The sequence below is a fragment of the Equus asinus genome, chromosome 30, assembly GCF_041296235.1.
Source record: "Equus asinus isolate D_3611 breed Donkey chromosome 30, EquAss-T2T_v2, whole genome shotgun sequence".
NCBI lineage: Eukaryota > Metazoa > Chordata > Mammalia > Perissodactyla > Equidae > Equus > Equus asinus.
In genome coordinates this window covers 116844-129229 of record NC_091819.1, presented here as the reverse complement: position 1 = coordinate 129229, position 12386 = coordinate 116844, and the positions used below count along the sequence as shown (strand labels likewise).

Sequence of the window (12386 nt, the reverse complement as noted above, 5' to 3'; positions counted from 1 at the left end):
TCTTCAAAGAAATTCATGGAAAAGACTCTGACACTCTAGAATACAGGCTTCTAATAAACTTTCAGATCATAAAACTAAACTGGGTAAGAAATTGCAGAACTCTACCAGAGAAACTGATGACCTCATGAGAATACTAACAGAAGATTAAGATCAAGAATCGATTACACAGGACTGAATGACCTGATGAAGACATTTATAATTTTTATGATTTTTTGTTTGAAATATTGCTTATTTTTTTTGTAGTTTTGTTTTTTCTGATTTAAGGAAATCTTTTTCTCTTTTTCTTAAACTATGACATAGCAATTTGGTAAAATCACACCTTTGTAAGCAGAATTTAAACACTTATTTTTTCTCCCTACCTGATCCTTCCAGAATTTGGAAACTCTTAGTGAGTTGGTATTGTTTTCATGGCAATATAGTTATTTGCATAAGTTCAATAAGAATCTGTTCTCCTTTTAACAGGACACAATTGGAAATATTGGTTATATTACCAAAGCTTTGACCGGAATGTCATATTTGAGAGACATGTACAGACTCAGACACAACAAGATAGCTTTTGCGAAATAAAGGTTGACTTTCTAGAATAAAGCCACTTAGAAATATTGGGCTGCTACCTTGTTTACAGGGTTCCCAGCAACCCGGATAAGTAAGGAAGTTGCTTATCTGGCACATGCCTGGAACCTCGAAATATTTTGGGGAACCTCAAGAGAAGAGAGGAATTCACCCAAATCTAGGATATTCCAAGTGAAACCTGATGATAAATCCTTAGCTTGGCTTTTTTGGCTTCAAGAGGCCTTTAAAGTTTAATCTGAGATTCCTTATACAAAGTTCCAGCAAAGCAGATTTAAAAAGCCTGTATGCTCAATGGCTATTCTTGCTATATCTCTGTAAATAATTGAATTAAGTTTTATTGAAACTAGACTTATTTTGCAAACCAATGAGTCTTAATTGGCTATCTTTGGTAAAGATCAAGGTGATTTTAGAGAGAAAAATTATGTTTCAGTAGAAACTATGGTACACATTCATGGATATTAGATTCTAGTTTTGTTAATTGTCTTTGAGGTTTTTGTCTTATATCTGTTAACCGGACTGGATCCTGAATTCATCTAGTCTCTTGAAATATCTGGCTACAAATCTCCAAACTAACATTTCAACTTTTTCCCATCATTTTCTCTTGGAATCATTGAGAACTGAACCTTCCCTTTTCCCTGAAGCCTTGCAAATTGGAGCTGGGCAACTTAATATAGACTTAAGAGAGATTCGTGTCTGTTGCTGAGTAAGCCCCTCAGAAAGATACCTGAATGCCCAATGACATCATAAGAAACATTTCTAACTGCAAACATGCTTTGACTCTGACATCTAGAAATCTTCTTGACTGGTTGCCCCCTGGGATCAGGAAATAGTTTATAATTTCCTCCCACTATTAACCTTGTTTTCTTTTTGTCTCTCTAGAAATGCTTCTTATTAAATGCCTGGTTAATTGCTTACACAATATAGGCCTAAATTTTGGAGCCTACCTGCATCACTGTCTTACTAAGAGATTGGTTCAATGAGAGGGAACAACCTATTCCCCTCATCAACAGGATGTCCCTCAAGATCGAGGAATGAAAAACAAAAAGGGGCAATTGACACCATCTCAACACGGGGTTGACGTAAGGGAAGACACGATGCAGACAAGAAACTTTATTGTAACTTTGACCTGCGACTAACTAACCCAGCTGGATAAGCACCCTCCAGGAGATCCACCTGCTCTGTAGATTTTATGATCCCTGCTTGTGCATGTACCTCCTAGCTGTGATAAGACAATGAGTTCCTTAGGAATGTGATGACCCCTGGACAGAGACTCTGTGCTGACTGCCATCATCAGTGACAACTGAAAGATCTGGTGTGGTGACTCCTGGGTCAACATCCTTAACCCCCTACCCTGTAACCCACTGGCCTATATAACTGCTTCAAGACTCTGTGCTCCCCGTAAGATGGTTCTTATGGACATGAGTTGACTATCTTCCCTCTTGCTAGCAAGCTGTAATAAAATGCCCTTTCTCTGCCACCATCTTGCCTCTTGATGATTGGCTTTTGTCTTGCAGTGAGCAGATTGTGCCCTTTGTGTGGTAACAGGGTCACAAAGACAGATGACACAGGGGCCAACACTCTGCCAGGCTTGGGTGCTTTATTGAGCAGCTGCAGAATTAGGAAGGTGACGTGGGCAGGAGACATGACTGTGTTCCTGGGTGAAGGTCCTAAGTTGGGCTTTGCAGAGGCTGTGATTAGTGTGGCTGCTGTTTCTCATAAGATGTTTGCTGCTTGGTGGTAGAGCTTGCCAAAATGATGTCCCTTGGTGAGGAGGCCTGGGGGTGTGGGAGCTGAAGAAATCCCCTTGTGTGGGGCAGGGCTCAGGGGCACTGGGCACTTTCATCCATCCACAGGGTGTGTGCTGACCCTGTGTCTCACACTGTGCTGGTCTCCAGGCCCTAACCAGCTGCAGCCTGACCACTCCCTGCTTGTCACCAGAGCTGGGCTCAGATCCCAGAGCTGTGGCCCCCCCGCATGCATGGGGTCCAAAGGAGGGAGACTGAGGCTCAGCAGGGCAGGTGACCAGGCTCCTGACCTTTGGAGCTGAGGGGCAAGGGCTGCCCACTGTGCACAGCAGGAGGGAGGGCTAGGCAGCTGTGAGTGCGTCCTTGACAGCACTGGTGAGAGGGAAGCGCAGGTTCTGGCCGCAGAAGGTGCCCCTGAAGTCATCCAAGTCCAGGGCCCACACCATGGCGCCTGCCAGCTGCCTGTTCCTCAGGTACTGCACCTGTAGGGGGCCCAGAGGGGCAGAGCTGGGGTCCTGGACCAGGATGTGTATGGGAGGAGACATGCCATCTAGGCCCTGCCCCAGGGGAGGGACCAGCCGGCACCTGAGGCATGAACGCCGCCCCCCCCCCACCCCCAGTGCAGGGCACCTGTCCTCATCCTGGGGCATGGCCTCGGAACCTACCTTGCTTTTGACGCTCTCCTGGTCCTCATACCCCACCCACTGGTTGCCCTTGGTGGCACAGGGGACCAGCTGGCCAAGGAGTCTGTGAACAGTGGCTCCACGGAGGAAGTCACAGATCTGAGCAGAGGATAGACAGGTCATGTGGGGAGCTGTGCTGAAATTTTGCGGGCACTGGGGGACACCACTCCCCAAATCTCTTTCAGCCCCTTGCTGCATCCTGCAGGCTTCATGCAAATTTATGTAAAACAGATGCAAGTATCCCAGAGTCCTGGGCTGCTATAGCCCGAGGGCTTCAAGGGGGCTCTGATTTGCTTATTGCCTCTTGTTCCACCACCTCCCACATGGCTGTGGGAAATGATGGAGATGCTGAAGACCGGCCTGAACAAAACAACCTGCCTGTTGGCCATTGCTCTTTCCTGGTGTAGAAGGAAGGGCCCCAGCTCGATGGCCGGAGGGGTGTCCGGGAGCTTGGTGATGCAGACCGAGTGAGCCTTAGAGACTTAGGGGCGGAAGGCCTATCTCCCCGTTCCTCTACCTCCCCCTGCTCCTCCTCAGGCGCTAGGTCCAGTGGCACACTGCTTTATTCCCAAAGGAGCAAAAGTGGGGGTCGAGTGGGAGGCTCGCCTTCCCCAGGGCTGCTGGTGGTGTGGGGGTCTCACCTTCTCCCCACCTCATACCTCATAGTAGGCGAGGGTCCCCTCCTCCTTGGTGAACCGGCCTGGAATTCCAGGCCCCGAGACTGGGGCTCCCACATCCGTCTTGGAAGAGGCCAGAGTGAAGCTCCTCCCAAAGGTGGGGATTCCCATCACCAGCTTATTGGCCGGGGCCCCCAGCCTCAGCATGTAGCCCACAGCGTAGTCCTGGGGGGGAGGCAGGGATGGCCTGAGCAGTTAGCTGGGCTGCTTGTGCAGGATGGCAAAGGTCGTGCAATCCCTATGCCACCTTGAGTGTGGAGCTCCAGGTCTCCGTGTCTCTGGGACTCCTCTTCCTTCTGGGAGCCAGTAATGTCAGTCTAAATGCACATTATCGTCTCATTCCTGAACAAATCCTCCTAGGTATGGGAAGGGGTTAATACTACTTGATGGTGACTGGCTCAGGTTACACAGCAAGCCAATGGCAGGTCTAGACCAGACTCTGGCTTCCTCAGCCCCCACCCCGTGTGTGCTCTCTCCAGTCGGCCCTGGGCCTTCACTCAGTCTACCCTGAGACGTCCTGATTCTTTACAGAGGTATGGCCTCCTCTGTTCCCAGAGCCGCGGAGAATGCATAGACTTTGGGCCTCAGTTTCCTCATCTGTGAAGTGGGCCCCATCAACCCCCCGCTGCAGGAGTACTGAGGAGTGGAGGGGTGGCGTGTGGGCACCGGCAGGGAGCAGGTCTTTGTGGCCCCCTCCTAGCCCTCACTATTTAGGGCACTCACAGCATTGCTGAATCTGTCAGAATTTGCACTCTCTTGGCCGCGGAACAGGGGGCTGTGATGTCCGGTGGTCTGACGCCAGGCTCCGTGAAAGTCATAGGTCAAAAGATTGATGAAGTCCAGGTATCTGTGGGAGAGGGGTTGGAGGGCAAGGTGAAAAATTAGAAAAGCTCTTGGCCTCACATCCTCTACTCAGCAGGTTGTGAGCAGCTGAGAGACAGACCATTAACCCAGACCCTGTAGAACCTGGTGATCCGCTGTCCAGGCTGCAGGACCGCCTCCCCCGTGCCACGCCAGGGAGCAGGCTCAGGGCCCCACAAGTGCATCTAAGGCAAGAACGGGTTCTTCTGTTGCGCCCCTAGCACACAGTCAGGAGCTGGCCGCCGCCTGGCCATACCCCCTCCACGCCCACCACATTCATCTTGGGGAAAGCAGATTAAAAGTGGCATCAACAGACAGCCTTGTGGGGAAAGAGTAGACCCAAGGATGGCCTGAACCTGTGCTCCAGTGGGGTGGGAGGAGGGTTCCCACACACACAGGTGGGGGCTGCGGGGCACCTCAGGAATGTGAGGTTTGGATGTTTGGGGTCAACGGTTGGGAGCCACCTCTTTTCCACCCTCTAGATGATCCCGCAGAGTCCACACCTCCCTAAGATACTGAGGGAGGCTCTGAAGTCACAGTGCAGAGCCTCCCTGCTTTGTCCTGCATCTCCCGGGACCCGGCCTTTGTCCCACTGAGGGATCAGGCCACTTGGCTGTGGATGTACAGGGGGGCAGGTGAGGAGGGCAGGTGACAGCTGGGGGTGCCCGTGTGTGTGTGTGAGCACCGAGGGCTCCCCAGCAGTCCAGAGCAGAAGGTTTGGTGACTGTGGTGTTGACTCTCCAGAGGCTAGCACTCCTCTCAGCCCGGCTTGGAGAAAATGCCGGTTAGGCACTGGTTTGTGTCGCTTTTCTTCCTTGTTTTTCCACAAAATACGTGCACAGCAACTCTCTCAACGGGTCAGTACTATACCCCAAGAGAAAAAGGAAGGATGGGGGTTCCTAGGCCCCATTTGACAGATGGGGATACTGAGGCACAGAGAGGGGAAGCGACTCGCTCCAGGTCACACGTCAAGTTTTGGGACGCCCTGGGACTGGAAATCCAATCTTCTGACTTCCGAGAATGCTAGGGCAGGGCGGGCCGGGACCCACCGAGACATCTGTGCCACGTCATAGCCGCTGTCGATGGTGACCTTCCCTGCAGACACGGCCGCGCTGAGCAGGAGCTGCTCTGCCCCCGCCTGGGCTTCCTTTGCAAACTCTGCCTTCATCTCCTGGTTGGGAGAGAGGCAGCAAGTGACAGGGGCCGAGGCCTCCGACATTCCCGCCTGCCCCGTCACCAGCCTGAGGGGCCCGGTGGGATGATAAAGTGCTCCATCAGTGTTCCCATCCTCAGGCTCAGCCATCTTTTTCCTAAGAAACTGTTTGGACCAGTCTTGCCCCACCCTCCATCAGCACTTAGTGACCCCTGTCCCAGAGGGACCGTGAGACCCATTGGCCCACGGGAGAGATCAGCCTCTCGGTCTGCGCTTTGTTTGAGTTGGCACGTGAGACACAAAACTCAAGTGACTTACGTTGGTATGCAGACAATTTGTTTACATGATGGCTCTGCCCCCGGGTGCCGGGGGTGCCGGGCGCTGAGTGGCCCCGGCGCAGTGCACACTGGGGAGCGGGCAGTGTCAGTTGGGGACTGAACAGTGGACGATGATGCTCCCCTAAACGGCAGTGCTGAGTGAGTGCCAAGTGACCTTTTGCCTCCTGAGACCCATCCCGCCTCCTCCCGTGGTCACAGGATGTCTTCCTCACCATGTGAGTTCTCAGGGCTGGTTGGTTCCATCCATGGTCCAGGTCCCAGGACCCTGCCGCCCGGAGGCCCCGGTGCCTATTCGCCGGCCCTCAGGAGGACATCGGCGAAGACAGCCTCCACCCATCTGCCCCGGTGCCCACTCGCCGCCCTGCCCACACCTTGACCAGGGTGGTGAGATGCCGCTTGTCCCTCCGGCCGGGGTAGAGCCAGGCTAGGTCCAGCCCGTCAAAGCCGTGGGTCCGCAGAAATGGTGGCACCGACCTGATGAAACTCCTGCGACTCTGGGTGTTGGAGGCTATTTTGGAAAATCTAGGATGGAAATCACCCCAGAAGAGTGCTCAGCACAGGGCTCCAGGCCTCAGGAGGGGTTTCTGAGGCACGTGGAGTGGGACCTGGAACCCCACAGCTCTGGGAGGACCCGGAGATAGGGCCCGCCTCTGGGCGCCTTAGAGAAAGTGGTGCTTGGGGCCGGGCCATCCTGGTTCCCACGCCTGCTGCTAGCCCAGCTGCTCTGGGCAGGTCATAACCTGAGTCTCAGTTCCCTCGTCTGCAACATTGGGACAAACATAAGGCCTCGCAGTGCTGCCATGAGGGTGGCATGATGACGGCTGGAGAGGGTGCCCGAGACACGGAAATCGCTCAGTAAATGCGAGCTCTTACGGCCACTCCTGGACCCCTTTTAAGCCCTGCTCCAACTCTACCCACTCCAGGAAGCCCCCCAGGGTCCCCACGCCTGGTTTCCCATTCTTTCCACCCCTCTCCCTGCAGCCCTTAGGGCAGTAAACTCTGGAAGCTCTTTGTTTTCAGGTCAGGGAAACAGTAAAGAGAACATTGGCAAAGAGTCAGAAGACCCACTGTCAACTTGCTGTGTGACTCTCGGCGAGTCCCTCTCCCTCCCTGGGCTCTGGCTTCTTGGTTGTCCATGAGACAGGGCCCTGACACCACCTAGGCCCCTGTGCCTAACCAGTCTGTGGACACTGTGACCCCCACACCGTGGGCAAGAGGAGACCCATGCCTCCTTGCTCCTATTCCATCATCCTCCAGGGAATGGGGTCCTACCTTTGAGAACCAAAGTTCCATCCTCCAACAGACAGGAGGGTCTTCAGGTTGGGGTTCCTGTGGGGCACAGGGAGGCAAGGGGCAGGGGTGGAGTGGAGCTGCTGTGACACGGGGAGGCCCTGTGTTTGGGAGGCTGTGGCAGGCTTCTAGCTTTGGGTGGGAGGCTGAGTTCGGCCTCAGAGGCCCTTCCAACCCTGAGATTCATAGACTTTGTGGCAGTGACTCTGGAGCACGCTGCTCATTTTTGCTTCCCCCGTGGGGAAGCCGGGATATGACAAAATGGAGTCCTGAGCACTTTTCCTGCTCCCTGGAAAGGCGTCCTCAGGGATGGAGAGGGAGCCCCTTTCCTGGGGTGGCTCAGCTGTGCCTTCTGCTTCTGTCTGCCTCCATCATCGCCCCGAATACTGCCAACTCCTGCCCTCATCACCTCCTCTCACTTGAGCCAAGGCCTCCAATTCTCCACCCAGAGGCAGGGAGGGGGCCCTTGCCCATCCTCCGGAGTGGAGGTGCCCTGCCCTGGGACCAGCAGCTGACCCTCTGTCTTCCTCCCGTCCTGGGGCCAGTGGCCCAACCTGCTCTTGAGTGTGTTCAGTGTGTCATAGAGCGTCACGTCGTTCCACTCCCAGGTGTCGATCTCGTCGTGACTTATGTTGGCAAAGCTATAGATGATGTGGGTGCAGAGGAAGGGGTCGATGGCATCTGGAAGGCAGCTCCCGTCACCTTCGCGGTACTGGGACCAGCTGGTGTAGTAGCAGACCAGTTTGTACGCGGTGCCTGAAGGAGAGGTCTGGGTGGGGCCTGGGCCGGGACTGAGCCAGGGACCCCCTGGCTGAGCCCTGAGCTGAGCCCCAGTGGGATGCTGGGGGGCAGAGTTGTGGGCAAAGTTAGCATTCTGAGTGCAAGGGACTGGCTGAGGTCCTTCTGCCTCTGGGGAGCTCCCTGTCTCACGAAAACAAGGCCCATTCCGAAAATGTGTAGAAAACATCAAACGTGGTGGATGCAACTGTTGCAGACAAAGAACAGGGCCCTGTGCAGGGTGAGCATGAGGCTGAGGAAGAAGGATGAGATGGGACTCTGTGCTAGTAAGGAGGGCTTCCCAGAGGCAGTGTCTTTGGAGGAGAGGAGGGACTCCTCCAGGACAGCCAGTGTCAGAAGACCCGGCCCTCAGCGGGAAGCCTGGCAGGACCTGCAGTGGGGCCATTGATCTGAGAGGCTCCAGCCCGTCTCTTCTCTGCCTTCCTGTGGGGCTGCCCCCGACCTGTAACCCACCTAGAACGGCTGTCCCCAGGCCCCCTCAGCTCATGCTCCAAGCTGGGGCACAATCACAGGGACCAGGAAGTCCTTCCTCCCCTCTCCTTCCATTCCTCCTGCTGCAGAGCAAGCCCTGTCTGCCCTCGTGTTGTGGAGGAAGGAGAGTGGGCCTCGCTCCTCAAGCTGTTGCGGGGCCCCGGTTAGTGGAGCCAGCACAGGCCGACAGTCGAAGCCTGCATTGAACCTGGGCCTTTTGATTTTGAATGTTTTCAGATATACAGAAAAGTCGAGAGCAGTATAATAAACGTCTATATACTCATCACCTCAGTGTAACAAATGTTAATATTTCTGAGACATTTGGATCCCAGAAGAAGGGGGAAAAGTGCTTCCCTCGTGCCAAGACCTCCTCCACGGCTCCCCCCACCCCCGCCGACCCCGGGACTTTCAGTGGGGCTACTTACAGCTCTGGAGCAGCACCAGGACCACGAAGCCTGCAGGAAACCCAGGGTGAGACCCCTGTGAGGACATCCTGCCCTTCCTCCTGCTCCCCCATCAGGGCGCCAAGGGGCGATGCCACCCCCCCCCCATCCCCTCCCCTCCCCTCCTCGCCTGACCTCTCCCGGCAGGTGGGAGCCCAGCCCTCTGCACAGTTGCTCTGGGACGAGCCAGAGACCTGTCTGAGCCAGAGACCTGTCTGAGCTACCCGCAGACCCATCCTGGCTGCAGCAGAGGGGCTGGCCTCTTCCTGTGCCCTCTGGGCCCTCTGCTCCTGGGTCCAGCTGCCTAGCTGGAGCCTCTTCCCCAGGCACGCACTTCTCTTATACCTTCCCTGTTCTACTCCCCCGCGCCCCAAACCATCCCGTTTACGGGAACTGAGCAGGGTGTGATGGGAACTAGTAGGCTGTGGGCCCCCAGAGCAGGATTGAGAAACCCTGGAGAGTTTTGAAAACTTGGGCCAGGTCTTCACCTGCCCGCAGACGCCCTCGGCCTGCTGACCCGGCTCCCTCCCGGGCGAGGGACGAAGCCTCCTTTCCTAAGACCTTCCTGCCTTGCCTGTTGCACCGCCCCCACCCACTATTCCAGCCAGCAGTTTCCCAGCTTTTCTGGCAGCCTGTGCCTTCGCATCGCCAGCCCTCCGTCCAGGCCCTTGGCCAGATTGACACCGGGCACAATGGAGTTCAGTGCCCCAAACAAGGCTGTTATTCATTTTCCCCCAGCCCATCCTGGCTGACCTAGTCTCCCCCAAACACTTTCTTTCCGAGCTGTTTCCCACAGCCTGGCCTGAGAGGCAGGTGAGGACCAGAGAGCCTTTAAGAGACAGACGTGCTGATGAGTGAAAGGAAAAGCCAGAGGAGTGGGAAATTCCCAGATTGTTCTGAGGACTGGGGCTCTGTGCTCCTTTTTTGAGATGCCAGTTAACACGGCTCTGTTGCATGCCTGGGGCTGCAGTGAAGTTGCAGGAAGAAACACCGGGGACTCGATTTCCCACAGGGCAGGTTTCCTCCCGGGGACTCGATTTCCCACAGGGCAGGTTTCCTCCGAGGATGATGATCACCATCTCTGCTTGAAACCCAAGCCTACTGATGTCCCCCCCTCTCCAAACCCTCCAGTGATTCCTTATCACTCCCAGGATAAGAACAAAACTTCTTAACAAGGCTCTGCATGGTTTGGCCACTTTGGATACTTTTTTAGGCCAGAGATCCAGGACAACTCCATTCTTTGCAGGCTATAAATTACTTAATAAGCGATGAGCGAAAAGTTCAAAACTGCAAGAGCCAGAGAGCTCAGAGGGTTTCTCAACAAAGTCCCTTTAGTTTTACGACAACATTAGTAATAAACTCACGATGGCCACACTGGTTTCACAGCCCAATCTTGGTAAGTCTCTCCCTTCCTCTTCTCTCCCTTCCTCTGTTTGTAAAGCTGGACCACTCCTCCTCTTTATTGTAAGAGGAGTGGACAAAGAGTGGTTTGTCCAGACTCATCTCTGTGAATACTAGGGGGTCACTGCTCTGCCCCTTTAAGGTGACTGCCTCCTTTGTACCGCGATGGTTCTCCTTGTTCCTGGGGACACGAGCAGTGGACTTCCTCTAATCTCTAATAGAGGTATTACAAAGTAATGTGCATGCAAACATTTTCATAACACGGTTCAGGATGTTAAGAAAACACCTCCTATTTTCACTCTCTTCCGTTGTCAAAAATTATCTCATAGGCTCGAATTGGCCCAAGCCTTGTTGTCTTGTGCTCCCCCAAACTCAGTTTATTAATTCAACATGTTCTGCACGAAGGTGGCATTGTCACAACCAATGGCTGAGATACCCCCTGGGCCTTCCTCCGCAGGACTAGCCAAGGGTCCCATGGCTCAGCGCCTCCCAGCGTCTGCCCCCTCACTCTCTGCACTCCAGCCATGCATGCCTTCTGTCACATCATTATATTTGTTCTACTCTCTCTCGGGCCTTTGTATATGCTGTCTACTTGCCTGTCACTAACTAGGCAGGACCTGAGATTTTGTGCTACTTGCAAGCTAATGAGCCAGACAGCCACAATTTCATGGATTCTGGCAGAAGACACGAGAATCCTAGGTCAGAGACAAAGGATTTGTTCACGGCACAGCAAGCAGCATGAACTGCATGTCTGCATCAACTCCTGCGATGAGAAAACGGCTTATGAGTTGCTGTCCAGCCATTTTACGGGAGCCTGCTGGTGAGCAGAGTCACCTTTCAGAGGAAGAGCTCCTGGGCCCGGGGTGACCCCTCCGCATAACTGATTTGAGGGTCCCTTCCTTCTACATGGGCTGTCAGAACACACGAAGTGGGTGTTAACTTGCCACCAAATGTCTGAAGGAGAAGCTCTCTGTTTGCAGGCAACCCTCTTCCTCCAGATGATGACCTTCTGCCAGGCAGGGGTTCAAACTCGTCTCCAAGTCCTCAGCCTGACACTGCGTTGGTGTCAGGACATAGTAGGTGCCGTCAGAGACCCAGAGACAGAAACATTCAGACAAGAAAACAACGACTTGTGAAAAGTGAAAGGGAGTCAGAAAAGACTTTCTTTCAGAAAGAAAGGTGGACCCACCAAATAAAACATAAGCATTTAAAGGAAAAAAAGGATGACCAAGGCTACCACATTCGTGGTGAAAATCGGCAGCTTTCTCCCGTGTTCATCGTATTCACAACTTATCTTCACTCATTAGCCTAGTAAAAATCAGGGACAAAATTGTTTTTGTCAGAGAGTCTGTGTTTATGAGAAATAGTCAAAGCTTATTATTTTGGGTCCTGAACCAGCCAGGATAACCTGTTGCTTTTGGTTTATCTCCAGATGCAAAATGTTCCCTCAGCCCCCAGTGGGACTTAGTTGTGAGTTGGGGAGAGCACCCATTCCTGCTCCTCCAGTATTCCTTTCCTCATGGGCAAGTTCTTGCCACTGAGAAAACAAGTTGATTAACAATTTCTTGACTCAGAGTCATTATATTGATATTTTGTTTTATTTGAAACAAAATTTATTTCCATAGGCATAACAAGAGGCGAGATTAATACATAGACACTTCCTTTCTGATGGCTGATAAAGCTGGAGGCGCGTGACATTGAGGCCTCACCGTGAACTTCTGTCTGGAGCTTTGCAGAGCTCCTGGGGTTGTAAGTTACTTTTACATGTCAGAAGAATTTTTACCATCCTTATTTGCATATTTTCTCTGAGATTCCCGTATTTGTTAATATTTCTGGCCTGCCAGGAAATGAATTTTTTTACTACCCGTAAGCTGGAATTTCATAAGTCATCCCAGAGAAGTTTCTCTGGGAGGACTCCACAGATGTCATTCTCTCATGTGAAATGTCGCCTTG

General features: G+C 53.1%; 1 protein-coding gene across 1 annotated transcript; it reads right to left on the bottom strand.

Moving 5' to 3' along the window:
* Nucleotides 1-2152: 2152 nt before the first annotated feature.
* On the bottom strand, nucleotides 2153-9436 carry CHI3L1 (chitinase 3 like 1). The gene is made up of 10 exons (XM_014855178.3): nucleotides 9244-9436; nucleotides 9015-9044; nucleotides 7875-8076; nucleotides 7303-7359; nucleotides 6402-6552; nucleotides 5589-5710; nucleotides 4402-4525; nucleotides 3661-3843; nucleotides 2984-3100; nucleotides 2153-2800 (listed from the first exon to the last, which is right to left on the bottom strand). Exons 1-10 carry the CDS (start codon nucleotides 9266-9268, stop codon nucleotides 2660-2662), a joined length of 1152 nt encoding a protein of 383 aa, XP_014710664.2. The 5' UTR covers nucleotides 9269-9436; the 3' UTR covers nucleotides 2153-2659.
* Between the last annotated feature and the right edge of the window lie 2950 nt (nucleotides 9437-12386).